The sequence below is a fragment of the Heptranchias perlo genome, chromosome 11 (genome assembly GCF_035084215.1).
Source record: "Heptranchias perlo isolate sHepPer1 chromosome 11, sHepPer1.hap1, whole genome shotgun sequence".
Taxonomy (NCBI): domain Eukaryota; kingdom Metazoa; phylum Chordata; class Chondrichthyes; order Hexanchiformes; family Hexanchidae; genus Heptranchias; species Heptranchias perlo.
Window position 1 is genome coordinate 60,421,727 of NC_090335.1, and position 21,945 is coordinate 60,443,671.

The 21,945-nt window shown below is 40.1% G+C and overlaps 1 protein-coding gene across 3 annotated transcripts in view; it reads left to right on the forward strand.

Moving 5' to 3' along the window:
* urb1 (URB1 ribosome biogenesis homolog) overlaps positions 1 to 21,945 on the forward strand; it is a 95,935-nt gene that overhangs the window by 24,540 nt on the left and 49,450 nt on the right. For all 3 annotated transcript variants that reach the window (XM_067993171.1, XM_067993172.1, XM_067993170.1), the window contains 15 exons: positions 262 to 435; positions 1,828 to 1,990; positions 2,995 to 3,117; positions 4,935 to 5,047; positions 5,809 to 5,928; positions 7,309 to 7,425; positions 8,910 to 9,048; positions 9,720 to 9,890; positions 10,884 to 11,083; positions 14,225 to 14,449; positions 15,810 to 15,986; positions 17,064 to 17,928; positions 18,606 to 18,810; positions 19,937 to 20,123; positions 20,237 to 20,295. In XM_067993171.1, coding sequence (XP_067849272.1) covers positions 262 to 435; positions 1,828 to 1,990; positions 2,995 to 3,117; positions 4,935 to 5,047; positions 5,809 to 5,928; positions 7,309 to 7,425; positions 8,910 to 9,048; positions 9,720 to 9,890; positions 10,884 to 11,083; positions 14,225 to 14,449; positions 15,810 to 15,986; positions 17,064 to 17,928; positions 18,606 to 18,810; positions 19,937 to 20,123; positions 20,237 to 20,295 — 3,038 coding nt within the window. The remainder of the gene's footprint in view (positions 1 to 261; positions 436 to 1,827; positions 1,991 to 2,994; positions 3,118 to 4,934; positions 5,048 to 5,808; positions 5,929 to 7,308; positions 7,426 to 8,909; positions 9,049 to 9,719; positions 9,891 to 10,883; positions 11,084 to 14,224; positions 14,450 to 15,809; positions 15,987 to 17,063; positions 17,929 to 18,605; positions 18,811 to 19,936; positions 20,124 to 20,236; positions 20,296 to 21,945) is intronic.

Genomic DNA, 21,945 nt, shown 5'->3' on the forward strand with positions numbered 1-21,945 from the left:
TTTAAGCCTCCAGTTTTTTGCTGAAAAGTGAGAGACAAGGTGGTATTCTGATAGGAGTATTTCTAATGAAGAGTCTCGTGCAAAACATTAACTGTCTTTTTCTGATTCTGGTGGGCTCACTATGAATCTCTGTCATTTTCTGTTTTTATTTCCAATATTGTTATTTTTTATCAATTCTGTCAAAATGGAGACTATTTTCTTATTGTCTTATTTACACACAAGCTAAAGCAAATTTAACAAATTGGCTTACTTTACTTTCAGCTTACAAATAAAGTTGTCCAAAACACTACCTTCTCCCTGCTTGCATACGTTCTGAAGAGGGCTCTGAAGAATATCGAGCATTGCCTGAGTGAGCAAGTGTGGCAAAACTCCGAGATCTACACTTCCAGTGCAATGGTGGACTTCGCACAGCAGTACAGAGAGACCCTCAGCAAGGTACCTAGGACAACAGCAGCATTCAGGAAACTTAAACAGCCTTTGGCTGGATCGGATTTTTGGCTACCACTTGCATTTATATAGCACCTTTAACGTAGAAAATGCCCTGATGTACTTTACAGAGGCGGATGGAAACAATAAAATAGCAGAACAAAGGAGCAGATGCTGAACCATGGTGTGAGAGTTAGGAGGGGCTTTCAAAACCTTGATCAAAAAGTTGGGTTTCAAGAATGTTTGTAAAGGTGAAGAAGGAGAGAGGTTAGGGAGGGCGTTCCAGAGTATAGAGCTGAGGTGGCTGAAGGCTCTATCACCAATGGCAGGATGGAGGAGGAGCAATTGCACAGAAGGCCAGAATCAGAGGACCGAAGGATTAGGGAGGGTGCATGAAGCTGGAAGAAGTTGCAGACATAAGATAGCCACAGAGGGATTTGAAGTTGCGAATTTTAAATTCAATGCAGTGTGGGTTCAAGGAGCCAATATAGGTCCGATAGGTTAGGATTGATGGGCAAGTGGGACTTAGTACAGGATAGGGCACAAGCATCAGAGTTTTGAACAAGTTGAGACTTTATGGAGGATGGTAGGCTGCCAAGGAAGACATCAGAGAAATCAAGTCTAGCAATGACAAAAATGTGAATGAAGCAGCATTAAAGGAAACGCTGCCACTCACCCTGTTAGATGCAATGATGGAAAATTGAGTTGTCAACTAGGAGATCTCAATTTGACACTCAATCAGTTGAATACCCCCGTTTGAACTTCTCTAAGTATGAGTTTCATTCATAGTTGTCTGGTGATAGACAGAGACCTTTTCCTTAAGGGTAACAAGGCTTATTCCTAAGCCAATGCGGCTGCCTTCTGGAGGTTCCGTTGAGGACTGGTATTGACACCCACAGGTTTGACTAATCCCATGTCTTGACTGTGGGAGATGAGATAATTTGGGAGAGAGTATAAATAAAATATATAACGTCTGTGGGGGGGTGCAGAAAGTTACTAAATGGCATGTATAGTAAAACTTAAACATTGCTTTAAAAGTGCGAATGGGTTATGGCCAAATTAAGCTAACATTTACTTCTGTAATTGTCACCAAAATTTTATGTTCACTCCAGTTTACGGTATTACAGTTTACCTCTTGAAGTGCTAGTCAAAGCATCTAACCTTTTATTCATGATAAAAGTTGTCATAGAAATAATAGATCAAATTCAGTAATTGTTACAATCAGTAAAAACAGTTTTTTGATCTTCAAAGTACTAGGTCCCTACGAAATTCAGCTTTGCAAAATATATTTTTTATAATCCTTATGCCCACAGACTTGTAGTCTATAGAAATACAACAGCTGTTTTTGGAATGCCTATACTATTCTGTGACATCAGTGTGGTCTCTTTTTCTTTAACACAGCATTTGCCAGACATGAATAGCATTGTAGCTACATGGCAATCTCTTTTAAAGAATGAAGGAAAAGAAGAAGATGGAAAAAGAGGACAGGGAGATGGAAAAGACACAAAAACCACCAGTGCAGCAGAGGAAGCAAATGAGATTTCAGATATTACAGAACATCATGGTACGGTTTTCTTCTCGGAGGGAAGGGAGGGGAAGCCTCTTGTGTGGTTTAAATCCAGAAAAGTCATTCTGTAGTAAATAACATTAAAAGAAAAGCAGGGTCTTAACGCTTCCGGTGGGAAATAGTGAGTGTGAGTCTGAAGACTGTTTGTCACTCAGACCTGCTACCTTCAGTAAAGTGAGAATTCTCCATTCCTAACTGAGCTAGTAGATTGAATGTTGTCATCCTCTCAGCTTCCCCTGCTTAAATCAGTTCTGTTAGTTAATTATGGGTGCACCATCACTACAGGAACCGCAGCAGTTTAAGAACAAAGCTCACCAGCACCGCCTCAAGCCAAGTAGGGCTGGGCAGTAAATGTGCCCTTGCCAGCCTCGACCTCATCTTACGAACAATTCAAGAAGTCATTATTGGACATTGATGAGTTCACAGTGGAGAATCAAAGAATCCATCCAGCAAGGCGTGGGATGCATGGTTCAGTCACATGCAAAGGGCTTTGCAGTTGCATTTGAGAAGATTTCTTTCATTTCTTAGTAAGTTATTTCTATGAATAATAAAACTAAATCCAACTGCAAATTGTGCTCATTCCTCGAGTTAGCAGTTAGGGTTGAATGGATTATATTGAGGTACTTAGATGTTCTGTGTGATGACAAGGTGCATTACTCGCTTTTATTCACTTTATCTCACCTCATAAATTTTATCAGCAAAATTATGATTCCTACTTTTGAATTGTTCTGCTGACATTATCACTCGTTAAAACAATGAGGATTGTGGTTAAGATTCAATCTATGACAACTGCAGTCAAATAGTTGAGAGCAACATCATTTTGACACATCTCAAGCTTTATTTTTGGGATTAAAAATCCTTGAATTTTTTTTAATAACAGATCCTTTACTTAATTAGAATTTTTAAAAGCTTTTGATATTATTAATAACTCAAACCAGGCATTTAATTTAATGGGCTTTACTTAGTAAAGCCAGGCTCATGTTTCCTATTTTCTCCTTTAGGTGGCGATGATGCTGAGACCACCGTTGTGAAGGCTGTTGTGCTGCAGGTTATGTGTCTTTACCAGAAAGTGGTCCCTCATATGGTTTCACAGTGTGCATTTGATTTCAGTAAATTGCTTAAAGGTATGTAAACACTGTGGCCTGGAGTTTCTGCTTTGGGCGCAATTGGCATTTGGGTGCAAATTGCACCCAAAAATTGCGCTGCCGCAAATTAGGTCGAGAAGTGCAGAGTTTCTGCTGAAATGCATTAACATAATCACAGACATAAAATCTGCCATTTATTACCACAATTCGACAGCTTAACAGCGTAATCATTTTTTCAAAAAATATTCATCGATGTATTTAAGAGTGGTAACCTATCGTAGGTTTATTAATGCATCTGAAAATGAATTTATCAATAGAAATAAGCATTTTTAAAAAGTTTTCCAGTCCACTGCCTCAAAAATTCAATGACAATTAAAATCACTGAAAATGACTCAGAAAAACTATACTGAAGCATTTATTGCATTTGTTGGTGTAGGCTAGTCAGCTTCTCAGTAAATTAATATTTTTTTAGTAGTTAAAAACGTTTAAACCGTGCCCACTAGTGCCTTTCCGCTTAAGAAAGCTAGCTTAATTTTAAAGTCCTCCTCAAATGGCTGCAGGCCGGCGTAATCGGCCGAAACTCATCATTCTCGTTGTTTCGAGCGGGGGACGGGGCCGGCTTCATTGTGATTTTGTTTAGTCAGTGCTAAATCAAAGTTCCTCTATATTTTGCGCTGAAAAAGCCAGCACAATCAAGCAGAAACTCTGGGCCTGTATATTACTTCACAGCTACATAGTTGCTGGAAGTGCATAGCTTACAAACAATTGCCAATTTGAAAAGTTGAATCGGGTGGATGCAAATTGGATACATTATTCCACTGCAGATTCCATGTTAATCATTCATAGACGCTTGTCTGTTTTTATACGGAGATAGGTGCCGAAGAATGTTTTATGTGAAAATGTAATAGCATATTTACTCAAATGTAGGCTGCACTTGTTAAGCATAAAATTCAGGGTGTGATTTATATATTATTGATAATTGTATTTGTTCCTAGGGTTGGGGCAGTCTGTTTGCAATTAAATACTGTAAATTGTCACTATTTATAACATTCTTTTGTTTACTTCCAAGGGTGGATTACAAATATATTCTTCCGGCAGGGAGCCTCACTCACTGGCATCACATATCAGGAAGTGCTTCCCCCAATTTTCTGTTTTTAATTGACGAACTCTAATTCCTTTAAACCACACATAATAGCTGTTGATTTGGGTATTAACAGTGAGTTTAATGTATATTTTGTCAAATCGGTATGGGTGCTGCACTAATGAGCTACACAATTGGAAGATTGATTAAAGCTGAGAAGCTGCAAATTGAGACAAGATGTAAGAAAAAAAGTTAGTGGGTAATGTTTAGTATATTAGACTTCAGCAATGCTCCTTCACGTCTAGGATGTGGGTTGGAATCCAGCCCAGACTAATAAATGAAAAATCCTTTTCTCTGTAATAGTTCGAACCAAAATTAGTTTGGGGAGTCTTCGTTCAATTCCTGGTGCATCTTGTTCCATAGCTGATCTGTTTCTAACTTGGCACCAATTGAAATGAATTTAGTGATGGCGGCCACAAGGATGGCTGGGGTACTTAATGCTGTCAATAAATAAAGAAAATGTTCCACTCCATAGCACCAACATCCCTTAATAAATGAGCATAACAAATCATCCAAAAAAAGGATTTATGTCAATTATGTTTGCATATTATTTCTCAGTTCACACCGAGTGAGCGCACTAATCTTGAGCTGAGCAAAATTTGAGGTTATGATTACTAAAAGCTTATATGTTAGAACAGTGCCTTCCAGTCCTCATCTAGAAGCAAGGTGTTGGGTTTCACTCTGATGATGAGGCATTTCATCTACTGTGTTCCAGGCATCGTGAATGAGAAGGGAGTGAAACAGGAAGTTGCTCCTGTTCTACAGCACTGCATACTACAGCTGGCCCTGGAGCTGCCTGCCAATAAGTTTGCATGGTTCAGAGTTCAGGTACAATCATATTAATATTGGGCAAACATTTGTGTTTTTTTGAATTGGAATAGCATTTTAGGCATGATACTGTGGTAGCTCCTTTTGAGTCGATTCCCTGTCAAAATCAGCTCAATCAAATAAATTCAGTATTCATTGGCAAGTGACCTCTCTAACTTAAGAGTGAGAGCATATTTTATTTTTATAACACTTCTTTGCATATTCTCCAGTTTACATGAAATAGAAACATGAAAGAGCAACAAAAACATGTCACATTTCTCAATTACAGAGTGAATGTCATTGCAACTCTGATCCCTGCTTTAGTCAGAAAATAAAGATACCTCTAAAGAGTCTGGTTTCAAGTGTCCATTGATGTTTTGAATGGATTTACACTATTGAATTATCCTGTCCACAAATCATTCAATAAGTCATTGAATAGAATGGTAGGTTGGGGCTGCTTGCTGAGTTTGCCCTAATGTTCCAGCTTATCACTGTTCGAACTTATTTCTACAGCACTTTGTAAATAAGTCACAATCCAGTTCTCTTTTAGGGAAGGGGAACATGGGTAGCATTATAGATGGGTGCTACAAAGGTGAACTTTAAATAGTTTTCACTGTATCCTGATAATCCTTAAAAAATAACACATTTAGAAACTAGAAAAGTCCACACTGTACCTGATCATAATGCTGGATTATTCATATAGGATTTCATGTTTCTAATGAGTAGATGTCAAGAGAATTGTCTGGTGCAGCAGCTGATTTGTGCTTCTTATTTGTATGTAGGATATCACAAATACAGAGAAAAGTAGTGGAGAAAAGTCAGTATTTTATTTGCTGCTTAAAATGTATGTGACTAGTAAGAACTCTCAACTACAAATATCAACCAAGCAACTTATTCTAAAGGTGAGTTAAGAATTTTATTGCCATTGAGTTCCAATAATCTGACAACATACATGCATGCTGTTCACTTTAAAATAACATTTGTGAATTTAGTTGAAAGATGAAAGGAAAATCTTTTTGCTATGAATGCATTGCCCAAGGCATTTTCAGTCCAGTTAAATATAATTGATTTCATGATGTGCTTACTTAAGCCCTGTTTTAATGAGCAACATGAAAAAAGTACTGTTTGCCATTTTACACATTTTCAAATAACTCAAGGTAATGTAGTAACCAGTTAGCTTCATAATTGGTTCATGATTTGAACTAATACAGGTTATGGGGAACATGTTGGATGGACAGTGAGCTTATGGACACAGCAGCAGTTTTTTTTGCTTTGAATTAAGTAGAGCCCTAAGCTTTATGAGTATGCCATGCCACTTTGTATAAAAGATCTGATTTTAAATTTAGCACAGCCCATGGACAGACGCCCATCTTACAAATGACTGTTCAGAGTCATAATTCATGTGTTCTATCAAACTAGATCCAATGATCATAGTAGCTACAAATCAACAGTGTGGAACTGCCTACATTTGGCACCTTATCCAGAGACTTTTTGAGAGAGTCGATGATAACAAAAATCTGCGATGAAATCACTCTGATTTTAGCTTATGAATACTTTTGTTCATATGAAATTCTTGCTATTTTAACAGATATTAACCTATTTATTTTAAAATGGGTTATTTGAAATATTCGACAAAGGAATTTCATATGAATGTATTAAGTGTTCATATGCTAATATTCCACAGCATATTTTACCCATTAGTGTCTCATTGGAGCAAGGCAAAGTATTGTTCTGTGGGGGTGAGAATTTGATGTACTTTGTAGAGGTAAACTGATAGAAGCCTGACATGATACATTGTTGTGTTCAGTGTTACTGGATGCAAAGTGAACAAATAGCCTCTTCTTTTAAACTGACCCTCTTATGAGTACAAAAAATGTAATGGCGTGTAGCAGATTAGGGCCTTTAGTACTCACTGTAGGAGGACCTTTTTCTTCCAAAGGAAAACCTTGTGGATGCAATATTGTTGATTTCTTTTGAACTAAATAGGGCATTGGGTTACACGTGCATTCATTGGTGAGGTTATCCTTTCACCTGAAGTTGCAAGCTTCAGCATTTGAGTGCTTTCAGAATCACAATTCAAATTAATTTTATCCGGTACTTAAAAACCGTTACCAAGGGTTCCCTTATTTATTCCTGCTTAGGATGATTTGACTTTTCCAACAGTAAACTTAATATCGCTACCACCTAGGACTCTAGGAGCCCCAATACCCTGTGCCCTCTTGTACCATTTACTCTCCTAAAAGGTAGCCTTGAACTGCTGTGTGCTTTTGTTTCCTGCCTAGGTTTTAAAAGACAGTGGAATTTTTGAATACACTTGGAAAGAACTAGAACTGTGGTTGAAAGGTCTTCAATCTGTTTCTGAATTGGAACAAGAGAGCGTCATTTTGTTTCTTGAAAGAGTAAGTACACTTTAGATGATATTGACAAGTACCGTTGGCTTAAAGTAGAAGATAACTCCAGGGTAAATGGTATGGATAATAATACTTATCTTTTAAGCATTGTCGAATTTCACAATCAATTAGTGGAGCATATGTGTTGGGTGGCAAGATTGAGGGGTTTCCATTTAAATGTCAACACTCTTTTAACATTTATGTTGGTCGGATCAGTTTGTCTTAGAGACTGTCTAAGTGTCGGCCTCGGCTCTGTGGTAGCACTTCTGCTTCCAAGTCAGAAGGTTGTGGGTACAAGCCCCACTCTAGAGATTTGATCATCTAATCTAGGCTGACACATCAGTGCTATACTCGGGGAATGCTGCACTCCAGAATTCCCATCGCTGTTTGTGGGACCTTGCTGTGTGCAAATTGGCTGATGCATTTTCTACATTACAACAGTGACTACACTTCCAAAGTACTTCATTGGCTCTGGACATCCTGAAATCATGAAAGGCACTATATAAATGCAAGCTCTCTACTGTGTGGTATTGTTGAGGCTAGTTTGTCCATGCAGTGTGTACTCAAGACATTTTGAAGTACCCACTTCTGTCAGCTAAGTTTATAGTGAATTCCATTAGAAAGACTGCAGTCACTGTCATAATTATAATTAACCAAAATTGTTTTGCATGTTAAAGAAATGTTGACTTAAAATCAAAGTTGCTGTATCCATTTCTTGCAAACTTATGCCTCTGTCCAAATATAGATGAACTGATGATCTCAGCTTGTTGTTGAAAGAAATTCCAAGATCATCGAATCCATTTGCTTACTCCCATTTTACACAAAATAGAGGCTTGATCTGACAACACAATTTAAGACTCTTTGTCCTAAAATTACTTAGTATCAATAATGTTGAGTGTATAACACCTTCTGACAAAAGGCATGCATCTTCTTTTACCCATTTTCTCCCCTGCAGGTCCTCCCCTATGCCTACAGCTGAGAGCATGGGATGAAGTGTTTGTTCTCAGTAGTTGGATCTATGCTGCAAGTAGTGTAGTATGATTGTGCAGCCCTTGCCTTTCTTTGTTATAGTGGCAGCAACTTAACCAGCCATCAGGCAATGCAGAACAGCAGCCTGTTTTTCTCTCTCCACTGGTATACCCAGAGGTACCCCACACAGCATGGCTGAGATCAGAAACTTAGCAAAGCGGGGAGGGTAAATCAGTATCCCTCCACTCCATGGCACTGGTTGCTGGTGCTGCAACATACAGCATCATCACACCACTCCTTGCTTGATATCATAAGAAACTGCAGCATTTAAAAACTGTAGAGTAACTAGATCCAGCAAGTTGAACAGTTAGTATGATGTCGCTAGGTTGAAAGTAGTAAGATTTTCAGTCTTGTTTAATTTGAAATTTGATAATTATGATGCACGTCTTTGTCATTTTTGCAGATATTTGTTTCCTATTCCCATAATTACTATTTTCATTGATTGTTTTGTGTGTTTTTCCTAGGTTTTGATAAAGTTAATATCAAATCCTTATCCTTATACAGACAAGACTTCAGATGTAATACAAGAAGCTAGCATGCTGCAAGTGAACCTTGGTGGGCAGGACTCAGATACTGTCAGTTTGCCTATCTCACATATTGATGGTGAGTAGGGAAGGGATAATAGAATACTGATTCTCTTACAGTAACCGTACAAAATTGACTGGCATTGCCAAAAAAAACTTCCTGAAAGTAAAAAGATAATTCAATTAATCAATTAAATATTTCAGCCAGTAATATCAGTTGTGGTGAAACAAAGTGCCCTGAAATAATGGGCTGGGATTTTCCACTTCAGTGTTTATGGTACACACCAGAGCCACATATTGGGGAAATTTGACACCCCTCCCCACAATTCTTTGACCATTACTTTTAATGGTTAGAAATCACAGACTGGGGTTGCTGAATTTCTCAATATGTACTGAAGCAAGCAATATTGGATATTGTGGTTAACTGTTTATTCACATTCAGGTTGATGCTAGTCCTGGTTAGTGAAACACTTTCCATTTCAGCATCAAATAAGACTGCCCATACCTCTTTCACTGAGGACCCTTTGCCCAGCTGTTTCTATATACCAGTAGTGCCTCTATTAGTTTAGATGTGTAGTGGGGAATAAATTGTCCTAGAATAAATATTCCCCTTAAATTAACTTCTTCTAGCTGAATGCTTATAACTGCCATGTACTGCACAAGGCTCCCAATAAGGCTAAATAGAAGATTATTAAGCCAATTATTTTCACTTTGTATGTTAAGATTCTTTGACCTTTTCTTCTCCTTCAGATGTCCTGGATATGGTGGACGTCATTATGGAGACCAGTGAAGGTCTGAATGACGAGGTTGGGTTTACTTTAAGTGAGGATATGATTGCACAGACCTTCCCTTTCAGTGCTGTGGTCACAGCTGCTTTGGAAGCCAAGAACAAAATGGTTTCAGGAAACAGTGGTGGAACAGGTGAATAGCTGAATGATCATTGAAAAGAGCTTCACTGTGAATGGAAAAGGCACAGTGGAAGATAAACGTTGTGACGTCTAACTATCATTTTAATCTTGATACTTTTAGAATCATAGAAAGGTTACAGCACGGGAGGAGGCCATTCAGCCCATCGAGTCCGCACTGGCTCTATGCAAGAGCAATCCAGCTAGTCCTACTCCCCCGCTTTATCCCCGTAACCCTGCAAATGTTTTCCTTTCAAGTACTTATCCAGTTCCCTTTTGAAGACCATGATTGAATCTGCCTCCACCACCCCCTCGGGCAGTGCATTGCAGATCCGAACCACTTGCTGTGTAAAAAGGTTTTTCCTCATGTCACCTTTGGTTCTTTTGCCAAGAAATTGTTGAAAATTTGCTTTTTTGACTGGTGCAAACACAAACAAGGTATTTTCATCACGTCACTGATGCTGAAGCTTCATTTCATTTACATAAAAATACAGATAGCATCAAATTAGCCATCATGATAGTGTGTCAAAGGTGACAGGTGGAGTGATTCCATCATTCTCTAAATGTGTGTTCCATTTTCTCCTCATCCCTCCCCATTTTACATAAAATAGTTCCATAGGGCTGTTGTTGCATTGATCTATCCCAATTACCATTGACAAGCTATCTGGGAACCCCATTCGTGCTATCTCTATTTTTCAGAATTCTGTGTAGTCCCTCTTTGCCCACATACTATTACCAAACTAGCTCAGAATTTCCACATGACTTTTGAAGCAGATTGTACCATGTTATCTGGTCTTATCATTAATGAAGGCAGCCAGGAAATCTTTTTAAAAATGAGTACATTTGGATGAGTTTTAAAAGGTGAAGTTTTCAGTTTTAGGGGTTATGTAATGGAATCTGATATCTTAAACCTGTTGCTCGGAGCCCCAATTGAAAGTAACTAAATCAGCAGCTGTCTCATTTACTGCAATGTGTTTAACTTGATCCCCGTCTTACCGTGCTGTTTCAGATGCTGTTTTGAAGTACCTTTCTGTTGCTCTGACTGACATTCTACATGTGCAACAAGATCCATTGGCTTTGTGTCTAGTATTACAGATGTATGACAAGGAGCTGGATTCATTGCCTGAAAACCAATCTGTGCACAAAAGTATTCTCCAGCTGTATAAATATTACAGTCTTTGGATCCCACAGCAAGCCAAGGAAACACTGGTAAGAAGTTGAATTTCCTCTTGGGTTCACTCCAACAGCTGGGTTTGATACTTAACAGTGAAATCACTGTGTGCTCTTTACTGTTAGCATTAATAGAATCATTTCAAACTTCCCCTCACTTTGGTGGTTGTTTACGTATTGATGGTCAGTATATGTATTCCTGGAAATGTCTTAACTTTTATTAGCACTACAGAATCTATTGTTTAATTGAACAACATACTTATTGATAATATTCAGACTCAATTCAGTGGTGATTTTCTGCCACCCTATCAGAAACCTTCTCTTTCACTCCAAAATCATAGAATGTGTTATTGTCTCATGGTTATATTGCCACCCCTCTCCTTTCTCTCCACCTTATTTGAGCCACTCCAATTTGGCTTCTGCCCCATTCACAGTACAGTGTCACATTGGTTAAAGTCACAATTAACATCTCCTGAAACTGTGGCTCCCTATCTCCCATCATCCTTGACCTCTCTGCCACCTTTAACATAATTGACCATGCCATCATCCTCTATATCTCTCTGCAGTCCACCTTCAGTACACCACTCTCTCCAGGTTCTACTGTTAGACACCTCAACACAGTGACTATGTTGCTGCCAATGGCTTCACCTCCTTTGCTCACATGGTCATCTCAAGTGTACTCCAGGAGCTCACCTTTGGCCTCCTCCTCTTCACTGTCTACATACAACATGTCAACGTTATTCATAAGCATCGCGTCAGCTTCTACATGTATGCTGACAACACCCACCTCCACCTCGCTGCCTCCTCCAATGATCAAAAGACTGTTGACACACTGTTAAATGACCTGTGTAAAATCAAGACCTGAATGAGCCAAACTCCCTCCAACTGAATGTTAGCAAATGTTGGGCTCTGCTGTTAGACTCTTGTCAGCGCCTCTGGCCGCGAGTGGATTGACCTCCCTGGCTGTACCTGAGGCTAAATCAGGAACAGTAGAACCTTGATGTTCTGCTTGACCCCAAGGTCAGTTTCCTCCCCCACATCCAGTTCATTACCAAGACCACTTCTACCTCCACAAGGTTGCCCATAAGAACATAAGAAATTGGAGCAGGAGTAGGCCAATCGGCCCCTCAAGCCTGCTCCGCCATTCAATAAGATCATGGCTGATCTGATCCCAACCACAAATCTAAAGAACACAAGAAGTAGGAGCAGGACCCGGCCACACAGCCCCTGGGCCCTCTCCGCCACCCACAGGGCATTGACCGATCCGAACTCAGCTTCATGTCCAATTTCCTGCCCGCTCCCCATAACCCCTAATTCCCTTTACTTCAGCCCTTGTCTCTCTGTTGCTGAAAACCTAGTCTATGTCTTGTTCACCTTTCTAATTAGCAGCCCTGCACCAACCCCCTTTAGGCTTCAACTCATTCTAAGTACCGAAACCCATGCCTTCACTAAGCCCCACAGTACCATCACCATCTGCTCCACAGACTCCCCGCACTCAAGCATGTCAAATTTTCAAAATTCTGGTCCTTGTTTTCAAATTTCCCATTGACTTTGCTCATCCTACCATAGTGATCTTCTCCTGCCTTACCTCCCAACATAAACGTCGCACTCCTCCATCACTGGACTTTTCCTCACCTTTGCTCCCTTCATTCCACCTTAGGCTGCTTGTTCAGCCACTACATTCCTGCCCTCTGAAATTCTCTACCCAACCCTCTCTGCCTGCTTTCCGAAACCTTCACCTTCAACCATGCCAAAAGTTCCGCCTCCTATCCTCTTCATGCTCAGTTACCTCTTTATTGTAAAGCGCTCTGACCCTGTATATGAGTAATGCTGTATAAATGAATAGTTCAGTAGTAGCATTCTCATCTGCGTCAGAAGCTTATGGGTTCAAGTTCCACTCCAGAGACTTAAGCATATACGCCAGGAAACTCCTCGTGACGTCTCCTGCTCTGCTGCCATAACTTTGGCAGAAGATTGACGGAAACCCCATTTACATGAGTAAACGGGTTTCTGACGAACTTCCACCAAAATTATAACAGTGGAGCAGATGATAATCTAGGCTGACACTTCAATGTATTACTGAAGGAGTGCTTCACTGTTTGAGGTGCTGTCTTCCGTATGAGATGTTAAACCAAGGCCTCGCCTGCCCTCTCAGATGTAAAAGATCCCAGGCACTATTCAAAGAAAAGCAGGGGAGTGCTCCTAGTGTCCTAACCAACATTTATCCCTCAAACAACATCATCGCAAAAACAAATGATCTGGTCATTTATCTCATTACAGTTTTTTGAGACTTTGCTGTGTAAACTGGCTACCACGTTTTCCTACATTACAACAATGACTACACTTCAAAAAGTAATTCATTGGCTGTGAAGTGCTTTGGGACTCCCTGAGGTCATGAAAAATGCTATATAAATGGATTGTATTAAGGAGAATTAAAGCAGGACCTTCTAAAACCAAGCACAAACTGCTCCAAAAAAGGAGGGCATTGTTTTTAACCATAAATTGTTCATTATAAATGCTAGGAAAGGATTTCCGTGGAACACTGGGAAACAAAATCATAATCCTGTTCTTACGGCTTTTTAATTTTCACTACACTCATTACAGAGAATTTCTTTTCCCCCAACTGTATCTAAAGACCTGAACATACAGGAAATAATTTTTGTATAAGTATTTTGATGTCTCAATATTTCATAATGCCAATTCTAGACATGATTAGACATTAACAGTTACAAAAATCATACAGTTGTACAGGTGTATCTGGTGATGGAATAAAATTTCAGAACGGGTCTTAGATGTTCATCCCAGTTCCATACAATCAATTCTAAGATATTTGGGATTGCTGCTGCAGTAAATTTAACAGCTTAAATTGTTAAAACTGCTGTTTTGGCCATTATGAATAGGCTGATACTCGATCATGGTATTGCAAATCATAATCTGAATGCAGAGAAAAGAGCTCTCAGATATCACCTGTCTGGAAACTTGATTAAATACAAACTTAATGCAGTTGTAGTTATTTATCACAAAGCCAGCCAAAAAGCAATTCAATTTTTCTAGAAAACCCTTAATCAAAAGAAAAGAAAGGTAAGTTTTCCAGATTAGATGTAAAATTAATTGATCTAAAACACTTTATTGTCATTAGAACGAACTGCAAAATCAACTTTTTCTGAAACTTGTCCACAGTTTGAACGGTTTGGTTCAGATACGATGCATCCCACTCCATTGAAAGAAGCTCCGTTCTGCAGTCTTCTGATGGGTGCATATGAAAAAGGGGCCAGCACCCTCCTAAATGAAGAGGTTAAAAAAGATTTGAAGCAGGCAGTTACAAGATTGCATTTGTTTGATCTAATCCTGGCTGTGAAACAGGTGATGTTGTACATCCGAACCTCTGTGGAGAATTTTAGCAAAGTGAGTACAGTATCCTTTACCAGGACAACTGGGAAAAATATGTTTACAAACAGAGATTATCTGTTCATTTAATTTTAAAATAACCTCCTTCCATTATGTTACACTGCTTACCTTCATTGTGCTTACAAAAATTTGTTGGGCCTATTTATTTTAACGTCACCTGGCTTTTTAAAACCACTCTGCTGTCAGAGTAGGATTTGGGTGAAATGCTGATTTATTTAGAAAGATTGCAAAAAGGAAACCTGTTTACTTGGAAGAAATATTTGAAATTTAAGTGCAAAGTTACAGCATATGTTGCAACCTGGGCATAAATCTTGGTGATAATGTAATTATTGTACTTCATTAGCTGTGAAGCGCTTTGGAAAGTCCCAAAGTCATGAAAGGCACTATACAGAATGCAAATTATTTCATTCTTTCTGTCACATGAGCTTCCAAAAGACAATACAAGTATACTGCCCAAGTGTAGGGTTGGCTCTAATTCGAACAGATCTTCTGCAGTACTTACATACAGTCTTGTGGGGGCAGCAGTGCACTGTTTTAGTCTGTGAGATGCCTATGTTAATAATGTTTTGTAGTATTGAAATTGTTGAGAAATGTCTGTCTGTAGCCCATCTTCAGTGAATTTTCCCCTGTATATAACACATTTCACAGACCCCTTTAGACATAATCTTGCAGAAAACGCAGCACTTTCCACAGTTATCGAATTTGGCACTTTAAAACTTTTAGTGACATTTAATTATTTTTTGCTCAGTATGATGAGAAATGTCAGCTCATGTGGAGAGTGTATATATTGTGATGCATAAGACATCACAATTATTTGGGACGGGCTTGATGGTCTTATCATGTCCGTCATTTTTTGTATGTTTGTATGTAAAACAATTAACAGCATGCAGTCTAGGCTGGATTCAAACTCAGGACTCTTGAGATGAAAACTTCTTACGCACTGCATCACCCAGTCCAGCCATGTACCATCTATTGCTTGTCTGCAAATCCACTCATTTATGCAGGAGATGTTTCTTGGACTTTGAGGGTTTTGTTTTTAGTCATTGTTCCTGTGGTTCTCGGCTCATTAGAGTTTGGTTGTTCATATGTTGAAGATACCCAAAGCAGCATAGCTGTCTTGTAGTGCAACCTGCCAGTGGTCTCATGGTTCTTCAGTGTGTTGTACTGAAAATCTGGGAATGTGTCAGCTGTACAGCATATTACTGCTGAAAATGTTTGTTGCTTAGGGATAATGCTGAAGAATGAGTGGGAGGAGAAGATTAATTACTTCCCAAATTGACAATTTGTAATTCCCTGAAGGGCACTACTTGTTGTAGTGTCATCCTACAGCTAGTTCTTAGTCTGTTTGTTGTTTCAGTTGGAGAGAGGGACTGGCCTTGCACTAATTGGACTATTTATGGAACTGTTGAAATTGCTGCTACGGAGATGTGAACAGACTGATCACATCATCGAGGAGAAATTAAGAAAAAAAAGTGAAAACGAGCATTTTGTCGACCTTGACCCTGTCATAGATGGAGAACCAATGAAGGAACAGGTATTCCCTCAGAACCCTTTGTTCTGCTTACACTTTTGTACTCTGACAAAGTATAATAATTTGAATTCCAGGGATTATTTATTTCTATCCCATGAGAGTATTCCAATCTTTTGAGAATGTTTGTTCATTTATACGAGTTAAAAATTTATCTGCGTTAATATTGTTTTTCTTGCTAAATTTCTCCCATCCAATGCCCTGCTGAAGGTGTTGACTCCATGCTGGGGTATGTTTTCATGAAGGATAGTTGTACTCCAATACCTCACCAAAATGGCCATTATTCATGAATGAATTTAGATGATAAGTGTTGTCAGGCTATTTGATCACAAGGGTGTCACAATTGGTCCTAATGCTGTCCTCGCCCTACATTCACTTATGTGCAATCGAGTAGGGCTTGCTGGATAATCAGTTGAAAAACCGCTTGATTTATTTTTCTCGTTGCCAACCTTGGGATGTTGGGGCCAATTGTAAAGCCTCTACTATTGCCCTGGGAAAGATGAGCTTAACTCTGCACAAACTTGAGGATCAAACCTGGGACATTCTTGGTGTGAGCTAAGGGATGAAATGGGAACCTCAAATTTCTTTAATCCTTTTTTTCAGGTGTCACTAGACTGAAAAGATTGCATCTTTTTTAAAAGCTGCTTGTGGTCTTTCACTACTGAAAGAATAGAGGGCATTATCCACACCTTGAGAGTTTCTTTTCTGGTCTTGTGTGGTGTAAAGCCAATGGGTAGGAGGAGGTTTTCTTAATTGTGCAGTGCCAGATAATGGTTCATACGGTCAATGATTAACATCATTGCTAATTTCAGAAATAAAAGTCAGAAAATACTGCAAACGCAAAGCAGATAAGTTGGCCTCTGAAAAAGAAAAAGATAGATTGATATTCCTGTTGGACCTCTTTGTCAGAACCCAATTTTACACCTGAATGTGTTGATTCTAATAAAGCATCCTGTCTGAAACTTTAACTTGTCTTTCTCTTTCAGATGCTAACCCACCTGTGTGCATTTGCAACATTTTCTATTTCTGCTTCAATTTTCCAGCATTTATATTGTGTTTTTTATTCTCCACTGTTAACTTCAGGTTCTGGAGAGCATGTTGTTGGCAATTTTTAAACACCCCACGTTGGAACAGTGGTTCATGGCTTTGGAATTACAGGCTCCACCTCTACACAACCTGAACCCCATCAGTTTCAAAATGCTGTCGACTCATCTTAATTCTGGCATTCTAAGCCTCCTTCAACTGAGTGCCCCATCTTTGCATAGTCTTGGTCGCCTGGATGTAGCATTAAATTATTTTAAAGCTATAACAGAAAGTGCACTGAAGGAACTTGAACTGAAAAAGATGGCTAAGGAGAAATCTACAGTGAGGGGTAAGAAGTCCTTTGCTTTAGAAGGCCTGGAAAATTTGCATGGCTACATGGATATGGCTCAGCTCAAAGAGGTTGTGGCATCCATGTTGGAACTCCCAGAAGAATGTCTAGCCATTCAGAGTAAACCTGAGAATGGAGGTGATGGAGTGAAGGAGTTGAGCTTGTATGGGAAGACTTTGGTCAAAATTCTTACAGAAAATAACCAGGAGACCCCAGACAAAGGAGATCTGGTGCTATCATGTGACCATTTCAATGCTGTAGGAACACTCTTGCAGTCCTCTAACAGCGAAGAGTTGGAGAAAGTTCTTCTTGGAGTCCTAGTGAAAGAGCCAGTCTTTGCACATGCTGTGAGACCAGATGTGCTTGTTCATTGCTTGAATCACATGACTGAAACTTCCCTTTCTATTTGCTCGTTCCTCATTCAGCATAGCAGGACTCACCTTTTACAGTTGGAACTTTGGTGCTTAGAGACCGGGAGAATGAAGTATCTCCGGAAAAACATGGGTGTTTACCTTTCACTTCTTAGCACGTATCTACAGTACCAAGGAAAGAGTAACTACACACGACCAAAGAAAGGTGATTAACTTTTTAATATACATTCATTATTATGCTTTTTATTACTGTGCTTCACTCCCACTTTCAATTGTGTTTCTGGTATTTTGGGGGAAAAAATTAAAATTGTAGCTGTAATGAAAATTATTCCTGCTAGCTTGTTACCCTTACTATTTTGCAGATGCTGTAATTGAAATTTTGCATTTATTATTGACAAAAAAATGTTACTGTAGCCATTGGCAATGTGCCATTTCTTTTTTCATATATAGACTCATTTTTCAGGTCTCTAAAGCAACTACCAGAAAGTTATGAATTGGGGTGGGTGGGGAATGTGACTTGTCCTGCAAACTTTGCAACAGTTACCAGTGCCGCTCTTGTTTGTAAGGAGTCTAAATGTAGATGATCCATCAGAGTATCTCAAGTTTTCAGTTCTCGGCCGAAAGTTATTCATGGCATGGACAAAGTGAGCCTTCAGTGTTTAAAATGTTTATCTGAAATTGGAAGTGGCTTCAATAGATGAACTTTCATTGTGAACCTGTCAATCGAGCATGCAGTACATCATGGAATGTGCTTCCTCTACAGAAATAACAAAATGGAAGAAGACTGTTATTACATTGACATCCTTGTGACATGTCTAGTAGAACTAAGTGATTCACTTTACTTTACAGCAGGCCTAAAAATGTCATCTTATCCTAATTTAGTACTTGCAGATGTCCTGATGGTTATCAGAGAGGCTGTGTGGAAGATACTGGTAAGCACCATTGCAGCAGATGATCCATCCAATAAACTTGATTTACAGATGGAAGTACTTGCCAGATTAGTGCAGCTGTTGTCATCACGTGAAGATGTGGCAAATATTATGGAACTGCTACCTGCAGTGCTGGAGAAAACAGCAAATTCTTCAAGGTAGGTTCCTTCATTTTCTTTCCAACAATGTCTTGCATTTACATAACACCTTTAACGGAGAAAGACATCCCAAAGCATTTCACAGCGATGTAAGAAAAAACAGACACTGAATCAACGAAGGAGTTATTAGAAGGGGTGACCAAAATCTTGATTAGAAAGATGGATTTTAAGGAGGGTCTTCAAGAAGGAGAGAGGGGTGGAGAAGTTGACTGGTTTATGTAGGGAATTTAGCACATGGGAGCTAGGCAGCTGAAGTCACTGGATTTTCGATATTTTTGCCAGTGGGTTATGTTCATCGATATGACTAAATTTTCTGCTTTATTGGTGGGGGGTGGGAGAGAAGTTAGTGTTATTTACATGATTTTGTATTAATCTGTAAAGGATTCCAAACAGATCTGTGGGTTCTTAGCAGCTGCTTCCTTCAGTTTGTAAATCTCATGAAGCCTTGAAAGAAAGAGAGACTTTCATTTATATGGCACCTTTCATAACCTCTATAGCCCAAAATGCTTTACAGCCAATGAAATATTTTTCAAGTGTAGTCATTGTTGTGATGTAGGAAACACGGCAGCCCTTTGCGCACAGCAAGCTCCCACAAACAGCAATGATATAAATGACCAGATAATTTGGTTCAGGTGTTAGTTGAGGGATAAATGTTGGCCAGGACACTAGGAGAACTCCCCTGTTCTTCTTCGAAATAATGCCCTGGGGTCTTTTACGTCCACCTGAGCGGGCAGACGGGACCTCGGTTTAACATCTCACCCGAAAGACAGCAGCTTCCGACAGTGCAGCAATTCCCTCAGTGCCAACCTAGATTATGTGCTCAAGTCTCTGGAGTGGGACTTGAACTCACAACCTTCTGACTCAGGCGAGAATGCTGCCAATTGTTAAGAGCTTCAATTGCTGAATGAGAGTTTAGCTTACTTTATTCCAAAACTACTTCAGTTTATAAATATTGTGGTTTTCCCTAACTCCATTTTATAGCCCTCATTAAAAATTTACAGCATGTAATACATGGCAGACGTGTACAGTGTATTTTGTATGAGCTACAAAGTGTTAAACTAGGACTATATGTACTTTTTTTTAACACATTCTCTGATCAGTTTCACAGCTCTCACTTTAATTGCAGGTGGTCTTTGGCAGACGCAGTCACAAATACACTGGGGGAATACCCCGAGGACCAGCGATCCTGGAGAAAATGCCTGTTGAAGGCCTGTGTCCGATGGTTGGTAGTCACCTACAGCAGCAGCAAGGAGCAGGAAGAGAACATGAAGGAGACAGAAATGGCAATGCTGGGCAGGTTACAGGAGCTGCTGGTTAGTGTTACGTTTATAGCCGCATTCAGATTCAACCAGAGATGATCAATCGTGTTCCACTTCCAAACCACTGGAGCCCAAGTTGTTTCTGTTGCATTCTGTTCTGTTTACAGATTTCAATTGGTGAGGTCAATTCGGATGATTGGAGCAGTTTTTTAAAGAATGGGCTTAAGTAAGTTAAAATGTTTATTCATTTTAGTAACCTTGCAAAGAAAAAATAATGAACATGTCTTGATAATGTTACAAACCAGTCCTGTTTAATGGTAGAACAGTATACTTGTGATGCTGCGCATGGTTAGCTCTCAGAGTCTGGCTATCTTTTGAGGGAATGGTGAGTGGATGTGATGGTCTTGCATGTGGTAAATATATACACACACACACACATACATACACACATACTGTCATTGGACAAGTTAATGCTAGGCACATTTGACAGTGCCTGATTATAGGATGGGATCAGTAAATGTCTGAGAACAGATTGCCTGCCCAGTTATTCAGTTGAAGGAATGGTGCTGCAAGACCTAAAATAAAAAAGATAAATAGTTTCCAAATTATTATCACTAATACTTCCTCCTCCCTCCTCCCCTCATTCTCTCTCCTATGGATCTGAGACTGGGGAGATGGCTGTTACACCAGGGGGAGGGAGATTATGGGATTTAAAGGGCACAATAGCATGGAAATTGATGTGGAGGCGAGACAGTTATGGGAAAAAATTGACAGGTGCCAATATAGTTATAAGTGGGAGGTCAAAGGTGGAGAATGTCAGAATTAGAAAGGGCACTAGAGGAAGTGATGGTAGCGGAGTTAGGGTTAGGAAAAAGTGTAAGAGAATGGGGATACAGAACTGGTTGAAGAATGTCTTCTCAGTAATTGAGACCTGAGGCCTCGATATTAACTCCCCCAGGATAGGTGGGACGGGGGCAGGGGGGGAATTAATTAAAGAGTTAAATAAGGGGAATGTGACCCCAACACGCCGTGCCCACCACTTTTTTACGGCGATGGATATTAGGGCGTCTTAATATAGAGGTGGAGAGGCGGGACTCTTAATTAACTTATTCAAATCAGGTTCCCACAGTGCTATTGGGAGCCCGATTTAAAATTTACTGTTGCTGCACGGGTTTCCCAGGGATCTGGAAACCCGGCAGTGAAAGGGAGGCAGAAGCTGGCGGCTCCACAAGGTAAGTGCCTCTTTCAGCACTCCTTGTGGGCCAGGAGGAGCAGGAGTCCTCCCCCCGGTGCCTCAACGAAGCCTAAGGCCTCCCCCAGCCCCAATTGCTGACTTCCGCACCCCCCGCCCCCCACCCCGATTGCTAGAGACCATCCCTATGGCTCCCTGGCTTTGGCCTCCTGCTGCTGCTGTTCCCTCCCGCCCACCGGCCAGGCTGTCCGTTTGGCCAGCCGCCGGGCGGGAAACGGAGCTAAACAATGTTAATGAGATCCTGCCGTTAAGTTCAGTAGGTCCTCCGCCTTCCCGACTTTTCCGGGTTCTTCGGCTGTCTTCGGCCTCACCCGTATCCTCCCCGTAAATATCAGGGCCCGTGTGTGATCTCGCAATTGAGGGGTGGCCAGTGGATGTAGAGACTGAGGTTGAGATAGGCGAGCATAGAAAGAAGTTGAAAGGGGAAGGGAGGGAGAGTTCAAGTGAAGATGGAAATTGCTGAGGAAGAGGCACTTGGTGTCAAGGCAGAGGTCAGACAGGAAGGAAGAGCGCCAGGGAAGGAGGGCTAATAAACGAAGAGGATGTTGAAGAACAAGGTGGTAGAGGGTGAGATTTTCGAACACAGGAAAGATGCTGGAGGAATGGGGGAAGCCTGAGGTGGGA